Source organism: Lepisosteus oculatus, chromosome 2, assembly GCF_040954835.1.
Source record: "Lepisosteus oculatus isolate fLepOcu1 chromosome 2, fLepOcu1.hap2, whole genome shotgun sequence".
NCBI lineage: Eukaryota > Metazoa > Chordata > Actinopteri > Semionotiformes > Lepisosteidae > Lepisosteus > Lepisosteus oculatus.
Genome location: NC_090697.1, coordinates 29,337,667 through 29,359,155, shown reverse-complemented (window position 1 = coordinate 29,359,155; position 21,489 = coordinate 29,337,667). Strand labels below are relative to the sequence as shown.

Below are 21,489 nucleotides of genomic sequence, written 5' to 3'. Positions count from 1 at the left end.
GTACAGGAGCTGTGTCCCTGAGGTGTCGGCGTGTCTGTGTTGCAGGAGATGCAGACACAGCTGCCAGTTTTGCCAGTCAGCTGCTGTCCCTGGGCGCTGACCCCTGCCTGCGCTCCCGCTGGACCAACATGAGCCCCCTGCACTACGCCTCCTACTTCGACGTCCCCCAGCTCATCCGGGTGGTGCTGCAGGCCTGCCGGCCCGGGGGTGAGTCTGTCACACACGGGCATCGCAGAACAGGACCCGGACTGAGACAGGCACACACCAGCCCTAACCCTGACACACGCGCACACCCGCCCTAACCCTGACACACACACACACCAGCCCTAACCCTGACACACGCGCACACCAGCCCTAACCCTGACACACGCGCACACCCGCCCTAACCCTGACACACACACACACCAGCCCTAACCCTGACACACGCGCACACCAGCCCTAACCCTGACACACGCGCACACCAGCCCTAACCCTGATGCGCACACACCAGCCCTAACCCTGACACACACACACACCAGCCCTAACCCTGACACACACACACACCAGCCCTAACCCTGACACACACGCACACACCAGCCCTAACCCTGACACGCACACACCCGCCCTAACCCTGACACACACGCACACACCCGCCCTAACCCTGACACACACACACACCAGCCCTAACCCTGACACACGCACACACACCAGCCCTAACCCTGACACACGCGCACACACCCGCCCTAACCCTGACACGCACACACCCGCCCTAACCCTGACACACACGCACACCAGCCCTAACCCTGACACACGCACACACCCGCCCTAACCCTGACACACACACACACCAGCCCTAACCCTGACACACGCGCACACACCAGCCCTAACCCTGACACACACACACACCAGCCCTAACCCTGACACACGCACACACCAGCCCTAACCCTGACACACACACACACACCAGCCCTAACCCTGACACACGCGCACACACCAGCCCTAACCCTGACACGCACACACCCGCCCTAACCCTGACACACGCGCACACACCAGCCTAACCCTGACACGCACACACCAGCCCTAACCCTGACACGCGCACACACCAGCCCTAACCCTGACACGTGCACACCAGCCCTAACCCTGACACGCACACACCAGCCCTAACCCTGACACGCACACACCCGCCCTAACCCTGACACACGCGCACACCCGCCCTAACCCTGACACACACACACACCAGCCCTAACCCTGACACACGCGCACACCAGCCCTAACCCTGACGCGCACACCAGCCCTAACCCTGACACACACACACACCAGCCCTAACCCTGACACACACACACACCAGCCCTAACCCTGACACACACACACACCAGCCCTAACCCTGACACACACACACACCCGCCCTAACCCTGACACACACACACACACCAGCCCTAACCCTGACACACACGCACACACCAGCCCTAACCCTGACACACACACACACACCAGCCCTAACCCTGACACACGCACACACCAGCCCTAACCCTGACACACACGCACACACCAGCCCTAACCCTGACACGCACACACCAGCCCTAACCCTGACACGCACACACCCGCCCTAACCCTGACACACACGCACACACCCGCCCTAACCCTGACACACACGCACACACCAGCCCTAACCCTGACACGCACACACCAGCCCTAACCCTGACACACACGCACACACCCGCCCTAACCCTGACACACACACACACCAGCCCTAACCCTGACACACGCGCACACACCCGCCCTAACCCTGACACGCACACACCCGCCCTAACCCTGACACACACGCACACCAGCCCTAACCCTGACACACGCGCACACCCGCCCTAACCCTGACACACACACACACCCGCCCTAACCCTGACACACACACACACCAGCCCTAACCCTGACACACGCGCACACACCAGCCCTAACCCTGACACACACACACACCAGCCCTAACCCTGACACACGCACACACCAGCCCTAACCCTGACACACGCGCACACACCAGCCCTAACCCTGACACACACACACACCAGCCCTAACCCTGACACGCACACACCCGCCCTAACCCTGACACACGCGCACACACCAGCCCTAACCCTGACACGCACACACCAGCCCTAACCCTGACACACGCACACACCAGCCCTAACCCTGACACACGCACACACCCGCCCTAACCCTGACACACACGCACACCAGCCCTAACCCTGATGCGCACACACCAGCCCTAACCCTGACACACACACACACCAGCCCTAACCCTGACACACACACACACCAGCCCTAACCCTGACACACACGCACACACCAGCCCTAACCCTGACACGCACACACCCGCCCTAACCCTGACACACACGCACACACCCGCCCTAACCCTGACACACGCACACACACCAGCCCTAACCCTGACACACGCACACACACCAGCCCTAACCCTGACACACGCGCACACACCCGCCCTAACCCTGACACGCACACACCCGCCCTAACCCTGACACACACGCACACCAGCCCTAACCCTGACACACGCACACACCCGCCCTAACCCTGACACACACACACACCAGCCCTAACCCTGACACACGCGCACACACCAGCCCTAACCCTGACACACACACACACCAGCCCTAACCCTGACACACGCACACACCAGCCCTAACCCTGACACACACACACACACCAGCCCTAACCCTGACACACGCGCACACACCAGCCCTAACCCTGACACACACACACACCAGCCCTAACCCTGACACACGCACACACCAGCCCTAACCCTGACACGCGCACACCAGCCCTAACCCTGACACGCACACACCAGCCCTAACCCTGACACACGCGCACACACCAGCCCTAACCCTGACACGCACACACCCGCCCTAACCCTGACACACGCGCACACACCAGCCCTAACCCTGACACGCACACACCAGCCCTAACCCTGACACACGCACACACCAGCCCTAACCCTGACACACGCACACACCAGCCCTAACCCTGACACGCGCACACCAGCCCTAACCCTGACACGCACACACCAGCCCTAACCCTGACACACGCACACACCAGCCCTAACCCTGACACACGCGCACACACCAGCCCTAACCCTGACATGCACACACCCGCCCTAACCCTGACACACGCACACACCAGCCCTAACCCTGACACGCGCACACCAGCCCTAACCCTGACACGCACACACCAGCCCTAACCCTGACACACGCACACACCAGCCCTAACCCTGACACACGCACACACCAGCCCTAACCCTGACACACGCACACACCAGCCCTAACCCTGACACACGCACACACCCGCCCTAACCCTGACACGCGCACACCAGCCCTAACCCTGACACGCACACACCAGCCCTAACCCTGACACACGCACACACCAGCCCTAACCCTGACACACACACACACCAGCCCTAACCCTGACACACACACACACCAGCCCTAACCCTGACACACACACACACCAGCCCTAACCCTGACACACGCACACACCAGCCCTAACCCTGACACACACACACACCAGCCCTAACCCTGACACACGCGCACACACCAGCCCTAACCCTGACACACACGCACACACCAGCCCTAACCCTGACACACGCACACACCAGCCCTAACCCTGACACGCACACACCAGCCCTAACCCTGACACGCACACACCCGCCCTAACCCTGACACACGCGCACACCCGCCCTAACCCTGACACACGCGCACACCCGCCCTAACCCTGACACACACGCGCACACCCGCCCTAACCCTGACACACACGCACACACCAGCCCTAACCCTGACACACGCACACACCAGCCCTAACCCTGACACACACACACACCAGCCCTAACCCTGACACACACGCACACACCAACCCTAACCCTGACACACACACACACCAGCCCTAACCCTGACACGCACACACCCGCCCTAACCCTGACACACGCGCACACCCGCCCTAACCCTGACACACACGCACACCAGCCCTAACCCTGACACACGCGCACACCCGCCCTAACCCTGACACACGCGCACACCAGCCCTAACCCTGACACACACACACACCAGCCCTAACCCTGACACACACACACACCAGCCCTAACCCTGACACACACGCACACACCAGCCCTAACCCTGACACACACGCACACACCAGCCCTAACCCTGACACACACGCACACACCAGCCCTAACCCTGACACACACACACACCAGCCCTAACCCTGACACGCACACACCCGCCCTAACCCTGACACACACGCACACACCAGCCCTAACCCTGACACACACGCACACACCAGCCCTAACCCTGACACACACGCACACACCAGCCCTAACCCTGACACACACGCACACACCAGCCCTAACCCTGACACACACGCACACACCAGCCCTAACCCTGACATGCACACACCCGCCCTAACCCTGACACACGCGCACACCAGCCCTAACCCTGACACACACACACACCAGCCCTAACCCTGACACACGCGCACACCCGCCCTAACCCTGACACACGCACACACCAGCCCTAACCCTGACACGCACACACCCGCCCTAACCCTGACACACGCACACACCCGCCCTAACCCTGACACACACACACACCAGCCCTAACCCTGACACACGCACACACCAGCCCTAACCCTGACACACACGCACACACCAGCCCTAACCCTGACACACACACACACCAGCCCTAACCCTGACACACGCACACACCAGCCCTAACCCTGACACACACGCACACACCAGCCCTAACCCTGACACACACACACACCCGCCCTAACCCTGACACACGCGCACACCAGCCCTAACCCTGACACACGCACACACCAGCCCTAACCCTGACGCGCACACACCAGCCCTAACCCTGACACACACACACACCAGCCCTAACCCTGACACACACACACACCAGCCCTAACCCTGACACGCACACACCCGCCCTAACCCTGACACACACGCACACACCAGCCCTAACCCTGACATGCACACACCCGCCCTAACCCTGACACGCACACACACCAGCCCTAACCCTGACACACACGCACACACCAGCCCTAACCCTGACACACACGCACACACCAGCCCTAACCCTGACACACACACACACACCAGCCCTAACCCTGACACACACACACACCAGCCCTAACCCTGACACACGCGCACACACCCGCCCTAACCCTGACACACGCGCACACACCCGCCCTAACCCTGACACACACACACACCAGCCCTAACCCTGACACACGCACACACCCGCCCTAACCCTGACACGCACACACCAGCCCTAACCCTGACACACGCGCACACCCGCCCTAACCCTGACACACGCGCACACCCGCCCTAACCCTGACACACGCGCACACCCGCCCTAACCCTGACACACGCGCACACCCGCCCTAACCCTGACACGCGCACACCCGCCCTAACCCTGACACGCACACACCCGCCCTAACCCTGACACACACACACCCGCCCTAACCCTGACAGACAAGATAGAACACACACACACGCACACCAGCCCTAACCCTGACACGCACACACCCGCCCTAACCCTGACAGGCAAGATGGAACACACACACACGCACACCCGCCCTAACCATGACAGGCAACATAGAACACACACACAGGCACTGCAGACCATGTCATGGGCCGAGATGCATGCACAGGTACTGCAGAACACGCTTACATGCTACATGCACATGCTGCGGTGCATTATTGAGCTCCCTGTTCTGGCAAAGGCTGTAAGTACACTTTAAATACCCTCTCCCAGCAATCTAGGCAGCTGAGTTCTGAGTGCCACGCAGTGGAGCCCTACTGTCATGATGTCGGCCTGTCCCCTGTCCCCTGTCCCCTGTCCCCTGTCCCCTGTCCCCTGTCCCCTGTCCCCTGTCCCCTGTCTGTGCTGTCACAGAGGTGGATGCCACCTGCAGCGATTTCAACTTCGGCACGCCCCTGCACATCGCCGCCTCCAACCTGTGTGTGTCAGCTGTCAGGTGCCTGCTGGAGCTCGGCGCCAACCCTGCCTTCCGGGTGAGAGGGGCACGGGGGCATCACTGCGCTCTCTGCCAGGAGAGCACCGGGCACAAAACAGAGCACGCACCAACACACTCAGCACAGCGTGGTCTCACACATTCGCTCATGGAGGCAGGAGATAGGAGGGGAGTGGCTTTACTGTGAGACAATGTGGACATTTCAGCTCTGTTAACAAATACGGGTTTACAAGCAAAAGGAAACCATGTGGCCCATCTGGCCCCTGTTGTAATTAGTAGTTTATTAAATCCCAGGTTCTCATCCAGCTGTTTGTTGAGAGAAACCAGGGTGTCAGCTTCAGCCACCTGGGTATCAGCTGGAAAGCTTGTTCCACCCTCCTATTACTCTATTACAGAAATGAAAAATGACTTGAGGAAGACCTTTCTATTGAAATCTTTTGCTCCTGTGAAAATAAATTCATTGTTGAAGAGAATGAATGAGGTTATTCCTAGTGGGTGATTCTGAATTATTGTTTTAAGTTTGAATCTCTGTGTTTAAGGCAGATGCTTGACACAGATGCTTGTGGCAGTTTAGATCAGAACAGCGCTTTATTTAAATTTCCCACACACCGTGAGATAAACAGTGATGTATCATAACTGCAGTTCTCTCAGGTCTGAAAATCATCAACCAGGTGCTGCTCGTTTTCCTCTGCAGCTGCACTTTCAGAGTGTGAGCACTGGAGGGCAGCACAGAGCTGCAGCCTTCAGTCAGACACAGCGCTTCTGCGTGGAGCCTGTTACACGTAGACAGGGCAGATGAGCTGTGATGGGATAGGTGAGATAATTTGTTGTGGTGGACTGGATTACAGACCTAACTCTGCTTTGCTTAGACGGCGAGATCCAGTCACCCCAAAAGAACAGTACTTGATTCCAGCAGTAAGCCTCTAGTGTCAGTGGGGGGGGGACTGGGGTGTCGTTCTGCACGTGTCGAGATACCTGGTTATTCCTGTTGTCGAAGATGAGGAAGAACAGCACTGAGGACGATGACGAAGGTGTTGCATGACAGCACTGAGGACGATGACGAAGGCGTTGCATGACAGCACTGAGGACGATGACGAAGGTGTTGCATGACAGCACTGAGGACGATGACGATGAAGGCGTTGCATGACAGCACTGAGGACGATGACGAAGCCGTTGCATGACAACGCTGATGACGATGATGATGACGAAGCCGTTGCATGACGGTGCTGACGATGACGAAGCCGTTGCATGACGGTGCTGATGACGATGACGAAGGCGTTGCATGACTGCGCTGATGATGATGATGACCATGACGATGACGAAGCTGTCGCGTGTGGGTGTAGCGGTGCTGCCTGCAGTGGTGCTGAGGCAGCAGTGGGACTCTGGCTCGTGTGTCGGCTGGTGACGGGTGCCTCCTCTCTCCCTGCCAGAACGAGCGCGGGCAGTGCCCGGTGGACGTGGTGCCCGAGCCGCTGGACATGCCCCTGGAGATGGCCGACGCTGCAGCTCTGGCCAAGGAGCTGAGGCAGCTGCTGCGGGAGGCCCTGCCTCAGGAGGCTGGCCTCGCCTCGCCGCAGCCCGACAGGACCAGGAGCCTGCTGACCGCGCTGGGGCTGCGCCTGGGGGACCGGGTGGTCATCGCTGGCCAGAAGGTGCGAGGGACAGAAGGGCCGGGCGTGGGGCCCGCTCTGACAGAGCCTCGTGCTGCTCATCCTGGGGCAGACTGGGGGCTGGGAGTCAGAGGACTGGGGGTCTCCTGAGGTTTGTGGAGCCCTGGGGTTGGGGGGTGGAGGGGACTGGTGATTGGGGGAGCCCTTGGGTCTGGGGGTCTGGGGAGCCCTGGGGTACAGGGAACAGGAGGACTGGGGGTCTGGGGAGCCCTGGGGTACAGGGAGCTGGAGGACTGGGGGTCTGGGGAGCCCTGGGGTACAGGGAGCTGGAGGACTGGGGGTCTGGGGAGCCCTGGGGTACAGGGAGCTGGAGGACTGGGGGTCGGGGGAGCCCTGGGGTACAGGGAGCTGGAGGACTGGGGGTCTGGGGAGCCCTGGGGTACAGGGAGCTGGAGGACTGGGGGTCTGGGGAGCCCTGGGGTACAGGGAGCTGGAGGACTGGGGGTCTGGGGAGCCCTGGGGTACAGGGAGCTGGAGGACTGGGGGGTCTGGGGAGCCCTGGGGTCTGGGAGCTGGAGGACTGGGGGTCGGGGGAGCCCTGGGGTACAGGGAGCTGGAGGACTGGGGGTCTGGGGAGCCCTGGGGTCTGGGAGCTGGAGGACTGGGGGTCGGGGGAGCCCTGGGGTACAGGGAGCTGGAGGACTGGGGGTCTGGGGAGCCCTGGGGTACAGGGAGCTGGAGGACTGGGGGTCTGGGGAGCCCTGGGGTACAGGGAGCTGGAGGACTGGGGGTCTGGGGAGCCCTGGGGTACAGGGAGCTGGAGGACTGGGGGTCTGGGGAGCCCTGGGGTACAGGGAACTGGAGGACTGGGGAGCCCTGGGGACTGGGAGCTGGTGGACTGGGGGGTCTGGGGAGCCCTGGGGTCTGGGAGCTGGTGGACTGGGGGGTCTGGGGAGCCCTGGGGTCTGGGAGCTGGTGGGCTGGGGGTTTTGGGAGCCCTGGGGTACAGGGAACTGGAGGACTGGGGAGCCCTGGGGACTGGGAGCTGGAGGACTGGGGGGTTGGGGGAGCCCTGGGGTACAGGGAGCTGGAGGACTGGGGGTCTGGGGAGCCCTGGGGTACAGGGAGCTGGAGGACTGGGGGTCTGGGGAGCCCTGGGGTACAGGGAGCTGGAGGACTGGGGGTCTGGGGAGCCCTGGGGTCTGGGAGCTGGTGGACTGGGGGGTCTGGGGAGCCCTGGGGTCTGGGAGCTGGAGGACTGGGGGTCTGGGGAGCCCTGGGGTCTGGGAGCTGGAGGACTGGGGGTCTGGGGAGCCCTGGGGTACAGGGAGCTGGAGGACTGGGGGTCTGGGGAGCCCTGGGGTACAGGGAGCTGGAGGACTGGGGGTCTGGGGAGCCCTGGGGTCTGGGAGCTGGAGGACTGGGGGGTCTGGGGAGCCCTGGGGTACAGAGGACTGGGGGGTTGGGGGAGCCCTGGGGTACAGGGCTCTAGGCTGCTCTCCAGCAGGTGGGTGGGGGATGGTGTGGACGTGTGTAGGGCCTTGTGGCTTCAGCTCAGTGGAGAGCCGTGTCTCGGATCTGGAGCACTCCAGCGCCGGAGTGTTAGTGGCCAGACTGCACCCGGGCGCTCGGGCCTGACCCCGTGCTCCTCTCTCTGTGCAGGTTGGCACGCTGCGTTTCTGCGGCGGGACGGAGTTTGCCAGCGGGCAGTGGGCCGGGGTGGAGCTGGATGACCCGGAAGGGAAGAATGATGGCTCAGTTGGTGGGGTCCAGTACTTCAGCTGTCAGCCCAAACACGGTACCAGAACTACCAGAACACTTCCCAGTGTTGTCTCTGTGCTGCTGTCCTCTGTGTTAGTGTGAAATGGGCAGGATCAGGGCTTGAAAAGCAGGCCAGATCTGGGCTTGTTCCCTGTGTCCTCTGGACAGCCAGTCATTAACACACTGATCTAAGCAGTGTTTGCTGTTCTAGATTCCCATGGGGCCGGGCTACGGTTCTGTGCAGGAGGGAGGTCAAGCTGTTTGATTCATGCTAGCCAGGAAGCTCGTTTCTTACTCCTCCTGTTTGTTTTTAATTATTCACAGCATATAGTGGTCGGTTAGTGAGAAACATGCACCACGCCACACGGCGCTCGAGAGGAAGCAGGGCCTTGGTGGGTAGGGGTAGGAGCCCGTGTCAACCCTGGCTGACCTCTGACCTCTTGCCCCAGGGATCTTTGCTCCCCTGTCGAAGATCGGCAAGGCCTCAGAGCGCCGCAGGGCGACCCTCCGCAGCTCCACGCCTCTGCGGTCAGGGAGGCTGGACCTGTCGCACGTCACTGCCAAGATCAACACAGGTGAGCCAGGGGCCTCAGGGTCAGGGGTGACTGGGGTGTCTCGCACTGCGGCACGGAGCTGTGTGTCAGTCAGGGGTGACTGGGGTGTCCCACACTGTGGCGCGGAGCTGTGTGTCAGTCAGGGGTGACTGGGGTGTCTCGCACCGTGGCGCGGAGCCTGTAGTGTCGTCAGGGGTGACTGGGGTGTCTGGCACCGGGGTGAGGAGCCGGTAGTGTCGGTGAGGGGTGACTGGGGTGTCTCGCACCCCGGCGCAGAGCCTGTAGTGTCGTGAGGGGTGACTGGGGTGTCTCGCACCCCGGCGCAGAGCCTGTAGTGTCGTGAGGGGTGACTGGGGTGTCTCGCACCGCGGCGCAGAGCCTGTAGTGTCGTGAGGGGTGACTGGGGTGTCCTGCACTGCGGCGCAGAGCCTGTAGTGTCGTGAGGGGTGACTGGGGTGTCTCGCACCGCGGCGCAGAGCCTGTAGTGTCGTGAGGGGTGACTGGGGTGTCCTGCACTGCGGCGAGGAGCCCCGATGCTGCTCCTGTGCCAGTGATTGTCAGGGTGGGGAGCTGTGTGTCGGTCAGGGGTGACTGGGGAGCCCCGATGCTGCTCCAGTGTGAGTGAGTGTCAGGGTGGGGAGCTCCTCACTGCCAGCAGTCTTGTGTGTCTGCATGAGGTCCAGGCACAGGGTCCCAGCTCCTCTCACGGCTCTTCCTGCTTCTGTTCTGGGTCTGGGGCCACACCACAGCTAGAGGCCCACCTGTCAAACACCAGAGGGCGCCACCGATAGACAGCCCCGCGCCCCCCCCGGGGGCAGACCAGCCCTGTGAGGCACATCCAGGTACGGCTCTGACTGCCCCTCGCTCCTCGCCCAGGGCCCACTCTAACTGCCCCTCGCCCCTCGGCCAGGGCCCCTCGCTCTAACTGCCCCTCGCTCTAACTGCCCCTCGCTCCTCGGCCAGGGCCCCACTCCATCTGCCCCTCGCTCTAACTGCCCCTCGCTCCTCGGCCAGGGCCCCACTCTAACTGCCCCTCGCTCCTCGGCCAGGGCCCACTCCAACTGCCCCTCGCTCAAACTGCCCCTTGCTCCTCGGCCAGGGCCCCTCGCTCTAACTGCCCCTCGCCGTGCTGCCTAAAGGCTATAGTGTTTGCCGTTATGCCCTCTGAGATGTCGGGGTGTGTCTGAAATGGCGCTCCTGATGTCTGGCACTGCTCCTGCCCCCGGAGAGCAGACTCCGCCCCCACCTCTCCTAATCCGGCCGCTGAGCCCGGCGCTGTGGGCACAGAGCTTCCCTGGGAATCCCAGGGCCGTCCACTCAAGGCAGAGGACCTGCTGTCCCTTCAGCCCGCTGGGGCGTGGGATGTCGACGAGACGTGGGTGTCTCTGCAGAGCCTGTCCCTTGCTGTCCCAGCGCGCGGGCCTGGACTGCTGCACCCGTCTCTCCACCTGTCTGAAGGTCTCTCCTCTCTCTCCTGGCCCAGGGTCTTCCTCTCTCCACGCCTCCAGCCGCTCCTCCTCCTCCTCGTCTCTGGACTCTAAAACCCCGCCCCTCGGCCGTCCCCGTCCAGCCCCACGGCAGCGCCCTCCCGCCCGCCCCAGGAGAGAGAGAGCCCACTCCAACGCCAAGACGGCAACGCCCTCTTCTGCCCGGACCTCCGCCGGTACTGTGCCCACCCTGCACTGCGTCGCTGTCGCCCTGCACTGGGTCCCACCCTGCACTGGGTCACTGTCGTCCTGCACTGGGTCACTGTCGTCCTGCACTGGGTCCCACCCTGCACTGGGTCCCACACACCCCTGGGTCACTGTCGCCCTGCACTGCGTCTCGCCCTGCACTGCGTCTCGCCCTGCACTGGGTCACTGTCGCCCTGCACTGGGTCCCACACACCCCTGGGTCACTGTCGCCCTGCACTGGGTCACTGTCGCCCTGCACTGGGTCCCACCCTGCACTGGGTCACTGTCGCCCTGCACTGGGTCGCTGTCGCCCTGCACTGTGTCCCACACACCCCTGGGTCACTCTCACCCTGCACTGGGTCACTGTCGTCCTGCACTGGGTCCCACCCTGCACTGGGTCCCTGTCGTCCTGCACTGGGTCCCACCCTGCACTGGGTCGCTGTCACCCTGCACTGTGTCCCACACACCCCTGGGTCACTGTCACCCTGCACTGGGTCACTGTCGCCCTGCACTGGGTCCCACACACCCCTGGGTCACTCTCACCCTGCACTGGGTCACTGTCGCCCTGCACTGGGTCCCACACACCCCTGGGGCACTCTCACCCTGCACTGGGTCCCGTCCTGCACTGGGTCACTGTCGCCCTGCACTGTGTCCCACACACCCCTGGGTCACTGTCGCCCTGCACTGGGTCACTGTCGCCCTGAACGACCGCGCGGTTCAGCTGTTGAGCCACCGTTTCAGGCCTCTGTCTCTAATCTCCCGTCACTGAGGCTCAGCGCTCTGTCCCCCAGGTCCCGGGCCCAGGACTCCGTCCGCGAGCAGCGTGGTGTCGGAGGAGCCGGAGGTGCAGCTGGGGGAGCGAGTGCTGGTGGTGGGGCAGAGGACCGGCGTGGTGCGCTTCTGTGGCAAGACCAGCTTCGCCCCGGGTCAGTCTGCCTCGCCACTATAGCCGAGACACTCGCACCCTGCTCCTCAGATACTCACACCCTAAGACTGAAGTACTCCTGTGTACTCCTGAGAGTCTCGCGCCCTGCTCCTGAGATACTCACATCCTATGAATAAAATACTCACAGTGTACTCCTGAGATACTCGCGCCCTATGACAGAAGTACTCCTGAGAGTCTTACGCCCTGCTCCTGAGATACTCGCACCCTATGAAAGTACTCACAGTATACTCCTGAACTATTTACTCTCTATGACTAAAGGACTCATAGTGTACTCATGAGATAATTGCACACTACTCCATAAGATACTTAGACTATGACTGAACTACTCATATTGTACTCCTGAACTAACTGCTATGACTGAAGTATTCACAGTGTACTCCTGAGAGTCTCGCGCCCTGCTCCTGAGATACTCACATCCTATGAATACAATACTCACAGTGTACTCCTGAGATACCCTATGACAGAAGTACTCCTGAGAGTCTTACGCCCTGCTCCTGAGATACTCGCACCCTATGAAAGTACTCGCAGTATACTCCTGAACTATTTACTCTGTATGACTAAAGGACACATAGTGTACTCATGAGATAATTGCACACTACTCCATAAGATACTTAGACTATGACTGAACTACTCATATTGTACTCCTGAACTAACTGCTATGACTGAAGTATTCGCAGTGTACTCCTGAGAGTCTCGCGCCCTGCTCCTGAGATACTCACATCCTATGAATACAATACTCACAGTGTACTCCTGAGATACTCGCGCCCTATGACAGAAGTACTCCTGAGAGTCTTACGCCCTGCTCCTGAGATACTCGCACCCTATGAAAGTACTCGCAGTATACTCCTGAACTATTTACTCTGTATGACTAAAGGACACATAGTGTACTCATGAGATAATTGCACACTACTCCATAAGATACTTAGACTCTTACTGAACTACTCACATTGTACTCCTGAACTAACTGCTATGACTGAAGTATTCGCAGTGTACTCATGAGATACTCTCCCTCTAACACTGAAGTACTCACTCTGCTCCTGAGATGCACTCTGACTGAAGTGTTCACAGTGTACTCATGAGATACTCTCCCTCTAACACTGAAGTACTCACTCTGCTCCTGAGATGCACTCTGACTGAAGTGTTCACAGTGTACTCATGAGATACTCTCCCTCTAACACTGAAGTACTCGCTCTGCTCCTGAGATGCACTCTGACTGAAGCATTCACAGTGTACTCATGAGATACTCTCGCTCTAACACTGAAGTACTCGCTCTGCTCCTGAGATGCACTCTGACTGAAGTATTCACAGTGTACTCATGAGATACTCTCCCTCTAACACTGAAGTACTCGCTCTGCTCCTGAGATGCACTCTGACTGAAGTATTCACAGTGTACTCATGAGATACTCTCACTCTAACACTGAAGAACTCTGCTCCTGAGATGCACTCTGACTGAAGTATTCACAGTGTACTCATGAGATACTCTCACTCTAACACTGAAGTACTCACTCTGCTCCTGAGATGCACTCTGACTGAAGTATTCACAGTGTACTCATGAGATACTCTCACTCTAACACTGAAGTACTCACTCTGCTCCTGAGATGCACTCTGACTGAAGTATTCACAGTGTACTCATGAGATACTCTCACTCTAACACTGAAGTACTCACTCTGCTCCTGAGTTGCACTCTGACTGAAGTATTCACAGTGTACTCATGAGATACTCTCACTCTAACACTGAAGTACTCGCTCTGCTCCTGAGTTGCACTCTGACTGAAGTATTCACAGTGTACTCATGAGGTACTCTCACTCTATGACTGAGGTCCTCACAGTGTACTCGTGAGAGAGTGCGTTACTGAGGTATTTGCAGCGCGTGCTGGAGAGATTCACTAGAACGGAGGTACCCCCGGTCCGGTCCGGAGAGATTCCCCCGTGACCGAGAGCCTCTCTTGCTGTGCCCCTGCCTGCCTGTCTGTCCCGCAGGGCTGTGGCTGGGCGTCGAGCTGGACAAGCCCAGTGGGAAGAACGACGGCTCGGTGGGGGGGGTGCAGTACTTCAGCTGCCCCCCCAAGCACGGCGTCTTCGCTCCTCCTTCCCGGGTGCAGCGGTGAGTTTCTGTGCCCCGGCTGGGCGGGGGTGTGGCGGGGGGGCCTGGGGGCGCTCGATGCTGGAGTGGGCCAGCAGCGCCTGCAGTGCTGGGGTACCTGAGCCTCGGTCTGCATGCTGGGCGAGTGTTGCTGCTCCCAGGGGGTTTTCCTGGGGGGTTGAGGGAGTGGGCGCTAGTCCAGTACTTGAGGTGGGGCAGTGCCTGTGTGACTTGTTCGGTGGGAGACCAGGTCGGTTTGACTGGTATTTCTGTAGGTTCATGGTTGTGTTGTGTAGTTGCAGGGACCTTCCACTCTCACATCCTCTCCAGTGTCACCCTAGCCTCTCGCTGTTCCCCTCTCTGTCCCTCCATTTTCCTATATTCTCTCGGTCCAGTCCCTGTGTCTCCTGCAGGAATAGGAGAGAGGGCGGCCCTGTTCAGTCCCTGTGTCTCCTGCAGGAATAGGAGAGAGGGCAGCCCTGTTCAGTCCCCGTGTCTCCTGCAGGAATAGGAGAGAGGGCGGCCCTGTTCAGTCCCCGTGTCTCCTGCAGGAATAGGAGAGAGGGCGGCCCTGTTCAGTCCCTGTGTCTCCTGCAGGAATAGGAGAGAGGGCGGCCCTGTTCATCCCTGTGTCTCCTGCAGGAATAGGAGAGAGGGCGGCCCTGTTCATCCCTGTGTCTCCTGCAGGAATAGGAGAGAGGGCGGCCCTGTTCAGTCCCTGTGTCTCCTGCAGGAATAGGACAGAGGGCGGCCCTGTTCAGTCCCTGTGTCTCCTGCAGGAATAGGACAGAGGGCGGCCCTGTTCAGTCCCTGTGTCTCCTGCAGGAATAGGACAGAGGGCGGCCCTGTTCAGTCCCCGTGTCTCCTGCAGGAATAGGAGAGAGGGCGGCCCTGTTCAGTCCCCGTGTCTCCTATAGGAATAGGAGAGAGGGTGGCCCTGTTCAGTCCCTGTGTCTCCTGCAGGAATAGGAGAGAGGGTGGCCCTGTTCAGTCCCTGTGTCTCCTGCAGGAATAGGAGAGAGGGCGGCCCTGTTCAGTCCCTGTGTCTCCTGCAGGAATAGGAGAGAGGGCGGACCTGTTCAGTCCCTGTGTCTCCTGCAGGAATAGGAGAGAGGGCGGCCCTGTTCATCCCTGTGTCTCCTGCAGGAATAGGAGAGAGGGCGGCCCTGTTCAGTCCCTGTGTCTCCTGCAGGAATAGGAGAGAGGGCGGCCCTGTTCAGTCCCTGTGTCTCCTGCAGGAATAGGAGAGAGGGCAGCCCTGTTCAGTCCCCGTGTCTCCTGCAGGAATAGGAGAGAGGGCAGCCCTGTTCAGTCCCTGTGTCTCCTGCAGGAATAGGAGAGAGGGCGGCCCTGTTCAGTCCCTGTGTCTCCTGCAGGAATAGGAGAGAGGGCGGCCCTGTTCAGTCCCTGTGTCTCCTGCAGGAATAGGACAGAGGGCGGCCCTGTTCAGTCCCTGTGTCTCCTGCAGGAATAGGAGAGAGGGCGGCCCTGTTCAGTCCCCGTGTCTCCTATAGGAATAGGAGAGAGGGCGGCCCTGTTCAGTCCCTGTGTCTCCTGCAGGAATAGGAGAGAGGGCGGCCCTGTTCAGTCCCTGTGTCTCCTGCAGGAATAGGAGAGAGGGCGGACCTGTTCAGTCCCTGTGTCTCCTGCAGGAATAGGAGAGAGGGCGGCCCTGTTCATCCCTGTGTCTCCTGCAGGAATAGGAGAGAGGGCGGCCCTGTACAGTCCCTGTGTCTCCTGCAGGAATAGGAGAGAGGGCAGCCCTGTTCAGTCCCCGTGTCTCCTGCAGGAATAGGAGAGAGGGCAGCCCTGTTCAGTCCCCGTGTCTCCTGCAGGAATAGGAGAGAGGGCGGCCCTGTTCAGTCCCTGTGTCTCCTGCAGGAATAGGAGAGAGGGCGGCCCTGTTCAGTCCCTGTGTCTCCTGCAGGAATAGGAGAGAGGGCGGCCCTGTTCAGTCCCTGTGTCTCCTGCAGGAATAGGAGAGAGGGCGGCCCTGTTCAGTCCCTGTGTCTCCTGCAGGAATAGGAGAGAGGGCAGCCCTGTTCGGTCCCCGTGTCTCCTGCAGGAATAGGAGAGAGGGCAGCCCTGTTCAGTCCCTGTGTCTCCTGCAGGAATAGGAGAGGGCAGCCCTGTTCATCCCTGTGTCTCCTGCAGAAATAGGAGAGAGGACAGCTCGGTTCAGTCCCCGTGTCTCCTGCAGGAATAGGAGAGAGGGCAGCCCTGTTCAGTACCCGTGTCTCCTGCAGGAACAGGAGAGAGGGCAGCCCTGTTCAGTCCCTGTGTCTCCTGCAGGGGGAGCTGGAGGGTGGTGCTGTAGGCGTATGACGGGCTGTCTCTCTGCTCGGCGCAGGACAGTGTGTGTCTGCGGTGCTCCGGTGACAGTGCTGTCTGCTATTCACAGGATCCACGGCTCTCTGGACTCCCTGTCGGAGCTCTCGGCTGCTCGGCTCAACCACACCTTCCCAGGTGAGGCTGTCTGAGCACCTGCTGTCTGTCGTCCCACCCTGCCATACCTGCCAGCACCTCCGGGCCACACACCTGACGCCACCAGAAAGACGCTTAACACTGGCGCAGAATAACAGACCTGGTCAGGCCACAGCTCCTGCATAAAGACTAACTCCTGCCCTGTCTCTGCTCCTGTCTGTCTCCCAGGAATGCGCCGGAGCCTGAGCACCTCGTCCGCCCTCACTGCCCAGAGGGAGGCCAGCCGCAGGAGCCCGGTCAGCAGGTGACCAGAGCTCAGCTGCGCCCTTGTCTGTCCTCGTGTGGGTGTGTTTTGTCTCTCTGCACGTACACGTCTGCATGAGTCATAGGGAGGAGTAGCCCTTGCTGTTTCACAGTGACGAGGGCGGCTGCTTCGTTGCATGTCTTCTGCATCGTGTTTCCTCTCTGAGACTCCCTATCCCGCGTGCTCACCACCTTGCCGAAGTGTCCTGCCCTTCCAGGGAGATCCCTTTCAGATACAGTCTTCTACAAGGCGCTGGATATCCGATCCTGTCTGCTGTCTTGTTTCAGTTCCCCTGTCTCTGCTGCCTGTGCATCTGTGTCCTGTCAGGATCTGACCTGCCTGGAGAGGCAAAGCTCGGCCTCTGATATCATGTAGGGCCTGACACAGATGCTCATGGTGAAAACTGATACTTTGCATAGGACAGTTTGAAAGTGCTGCTGGGAAACTGCGCTGTTTTGAGTTTCCCTGTGTCTGCTGCCTGTGTTTCTGTGTCCTGTATACTGGCAAACTGTGTGACTGGCAAAGTTCAGTTCAAGTGGGGCCTGACTCAGATGCTCACGGTGAAGCATGTGGGGCAATTTGGAGGTGCACCTGCAGTGCATTGTGGGAAGCTGGTCTTTGTAATGAGGCTGTGCAGCTGTGCGGTGCCAGTTCTGACCCGGGTTCCCTGTCTGTCCCACCAGGACCCGCCCGCCGGGCCTGCGGCGCAGCTGGAGCACCGCCAGCACTGGCAAGGCAGCCGGGGGCGCCGGCGCGGGGACCCCCGGCTCGGATGGCGCCGTCAAGCTGCACCTGGGCATGACGGTCCTCCTGACCAGCGCCAACGAGATGGGCACCGTCCGCTACCTGGGGCCCGCGGACTTCGCCCCCGGGCTGTGGCTGGGCCTGGAGCTGCGCGCCCCCAAGGGCAAGAACGACGGCTCGGTGGGAGACCGGCGCTACTTCAGCTGCCGGCCCGGTCACGGGGTACTGGTGCGGCCCAGCCGGGTCACCTACAGGGGCATCAACGGCGCCAAGCTTGTGGACGAGGGCAGCTAGAGAGGGTGAGGGAGAGGGGCAGGGCAGGTGCAGGAGCAGACCACTTCCTGCCCTGTGCGTTGGGGGGGACACTCTCTGACGTGATCTCGCAGCTCTGCTCTTTCCCACACTGCACTGCAGCGATGCCAGCCTGAGGTCAGGTCATTGGGCGCTCAGCCACAGACTAGGACACACCCCCACTGCGCGGGTCTGGGGGTTTCCTGCAGGTGGGCAGGTCAGTGCACAACTGCGTTGGTCTGGTCTTGGTCTGGGAGTGAGCAAATTGGGTGGGTGGGCGGATTCCAATCCTGCCAGTGGGATTGCACTGGACCTGTGACCGAAACCGTGTCGGTGGTGGTTTTTCTATCTGGCTGCGGTGTTCCTGCTCTGGGCTCCCAGGTGTGAGCTTCCTTCCTCCCAGGCTGTTAACTGGGTTCAGCTGGCAGCCCCTGAACCAGCCTGGTGCCAGCCTGCTGCCTGGTCCGGGCAGATTCCTTAAATCGTGCCAGAGGGGCAGAGGAGGCTATATTCCAGACAGCACTGGGGGCTTCGTTAACATTGTCATTTAAAATCAGTCGGAGCCTCCTGCAGCTCTGCAGTGGTTCTGGTGGGGGACAGCCAGTAGGGGGCGCCGTCTGGCCTGGGTCCGCAGTCCATAGCACAGTGAGCTGGGCTCCTCCTGCCCCTCCTGCCCCTGTCCTCTGCGCCCTCGGTGACCCACTGGCAAGCCCTTCTTCCCAGTCTGAGCCCCGATCGCCCTGGGGTTTGAGAGACACCCAGGCGCTTTGGGCCGGGGCCACTCTCGGCGCCCTGCCACTGATCCGAATGACCCCCCCACCTTCTGTCATCGGGTTTCGAGCAATTCAGTTGAATGAAGCAATTAAAGATGCTGTCTGAACTGAGGCGCTGTTCAGAGCACAGAAACCAGCACAACTCGCCCAGGGCTTTCAGGGGGGCTTGTCCAGGGTCTGGCTGACCACACAGCTCTTCCCTGAGTCTTGAAGCACACAGCAGCCCTGCGCTGCCCACTGGGAGCCTTCTGCCTGCTTGAGGCTGTCCTGATGGGATACGATAAGCCTTGCTGCTGTTGAGCCAACGGGTGTCCGTATATAAATGTCTAGTACCTAAATTCCCAAGTGCTTTCGTTTTCGGTGTGTTTGCTCATCAGTGAGTCAGTGTTTGCAGTGTATTTGCGAGTGGTGTTTCTCGCCGCCCTAGTGGACATTAGATGACTAGCGCTTTGACGCTGTATGTACTGACGGAAGCCTGGAAGGCGAAGTGAGGATCCAGCCCAGACCCTCCAGATCCCCATGGACTGGTGGTGTTGGTTCTGTCCACCCAGGTTCCGGTGCTGCTGACAGATGAGCCCGTTGATTGAGCTCTAATGAAGAGGGGCTGGGCTGGCACCATTCCTGGGGTGGGAGAGATGAAGAATCTGCAGTGGACCTTCACTCTGTGTTGTCATATCAACATGTAATGGAGAGCAGCGCCCCCCTGTGGTGACAGGCGCGGCGTTGAAATCCCATGACCAGACAAATGAGTTGAGTGTGTGACAATCGAGAGCAGAGCTAACGGCAATACAGGGCCCCTCCAGGTCACTGTGGGGTGGGAGTGGCTGGAGCAAGCTCCTTGATTGTTTAATTGATATTGGAAGTGACAGAACAGCTGAAATGAGCTGCGCTTGTCTTGGAGCTCTACAACGTAGTGAAGCAGAAGGGGCCGTGCACTGACTGGCCCGGATGTGAGGGTCTTAGATCTTTTGAATATTTTTTCAAATGTGAGAAGGCATTATCTTGCAATACTCCTGAAAGGAAATGCAATAATTAGAAGTTTGATTTTTTTTTTCCTGGATCTTGGCCAGCCCTCCCGGTCTCTCCCAGTGCTGGTGTGGGGTGTGCGCCAGTTTGTCTGTGAGGCGGTCAGCCTGCTGCAGGTGCAGGACAGCGGAGACAGCCCAGCAGACAGACAGACAGACGGGCTGGGCTTGGGCTCGTTTCTCCCCCGCTCGCTCGGCTCGGGGTTTCGCCTGGGTGTTTCACAAGGCCTTGAGGCCTCAAGAAGTCACCTGAAGTGTGAGCGCTGGCAGCGGATGCACAGAAACACGGCTCGGCTCCATCGAGGAGTTGTCCAGGGGTCCGAGCGGTGAGCAGGAGCCGTGAGGCCCTGAGGGCGCACACTGGGGTCACCCGGCCCAGGGTTCGAAGAGCCCTGGTGGTCCAGGTGATTTCTTGAGGCGGGCGCTCGTTGAAGGCAGATCAGCGGCTCCAGGGTCCAGGGGCCTGATTGGCAGGTTTGAGTGGAGCCCGTTACCCCCAGTGTGTGTGTGTGTGTGTGTGTGTGTGTGTGTGTGTGTGTGTGTGTGAGCCGTGCCCTGCTCTGTCGTGAAGGTGCGTTTTCTGTCTGGTGGATCATTGCTGTTGTATCTCAGCAGTCAGGGCTGTGGTCACTGTTTGCCACTGTTAAACCTGCTTTTATCTAGCACACAGGGTTCTTTGTAAAATAATAGAGAATAAAGATTTCTATTCTAATTGCTTTATGTTTGTGCACGTGATCCCTTTCATTGCTGTTGACGGATGGTACTACTGTCATTTGCCTGGTTTGAAATATTGCTGCTGCTTTGACTTTAAAAGCCGGGAAACTTGACACTTCTGTCAGTCGGACCTTGTATTGAAATTGGGTAATGAATACTTCTGACATCCCACTTGACAGCATGGTCCCACCCAGGGAATGACCAGAGGATGGAGACGTCTGCCTGGACTCTTCAGTACGTCCCAGCGCCCGGAGGGTCATGGTCCACTCCCTCTCAGTCATGAGGACACAAGGTTACAAATGGGAGGAGGCCATTTGGCACACTGCGCCCCTTGACCTCTTTGGGTCCAGCCTGAAGTCCCCGCCCCCTTTGGGCCCTCCTGGTGTGGCCACGCCCCCTGCTCCCCATCCCTGTCCAAACCCACGTCCTCTAGCAGTTCCTCCTTCAGATCACATGCAAGTGTCAGTGCCACCTCATCCTTCACCCCTGGGGGCTCCCTTGTGCAGTGGGATGGGAATAGAGACATAATTTCCATATTGAAAAGTATGTTTTGTAATCCTGTTCCGTTTCTACTGCTTA

At 59.8% G+C, this 21,489-nt stretch overlaps 1 protein-coding gene across 8 annotated transcripts in view; it reads left to right on the top strand.

Moving 5' to 3' along the window:
* Positions 1-20,916, top strand: part of LOC102686394 (CAP-Gly domain-containing linker protein 4) — a 34,057-nt gene extending 13,141 nt beyond the window's left edge. For 3 of the 8 annotated variants that reach the window (XM_069199143.1, XM_069199144.1, XM_069199142.1), the window contains exons 5-16: positions 46-207; positions 5,931-6,049; positions 7,440-7,661; positions 9,282-9,417; positions 9,830-9,955; positions 10,684-10,776; positions 11,418-11,597; positions 12,399-12,533; positions 14,533-14,656; positions 17,037-17,101; positions 17,288-17,363; positions 18,047-20,916. In XM_069199143.1, coding sequence (XP_069055244.1) covers positions 46-207; positions 5,931-6,049; positions 7,440-7,661; positions 9,282-9,417; positions 9,830-9,955; positions 10,684-10,776; positions 11,418-11,597; positions 12,399-12,533; positions 14,533-14,656; positions 17,037-17,101; positions 17,288-17,363; positions 18,047-18,401 — 1,793 coding nt within the window. In that variant the 3' untranslated portion in view covers positions 18,402-20,916. Of the gene's footprint in view, positions 1-45; positions 208-5,930; positions 6,050-7,439; positions 7,662-9,281; positions 9,418-9,829; positions 9,956-10,683; positions 10,777-11,417; positions 11,598-12,398; positions 12,534-14,532; positions 14,657-17,036; positions 17,102-17,287; positions 17,405-18,046 lie in introns of all 8 variants that reach the window. The other 5 variants (XM_069199148.1, XM_069199149.1, XM_069199145.1 and 2 more) reach the window with 5 other exon arrangements.
* The last annotated feature ends 573 nt before the right edge of the window (positions 20,917-21,489 follow it).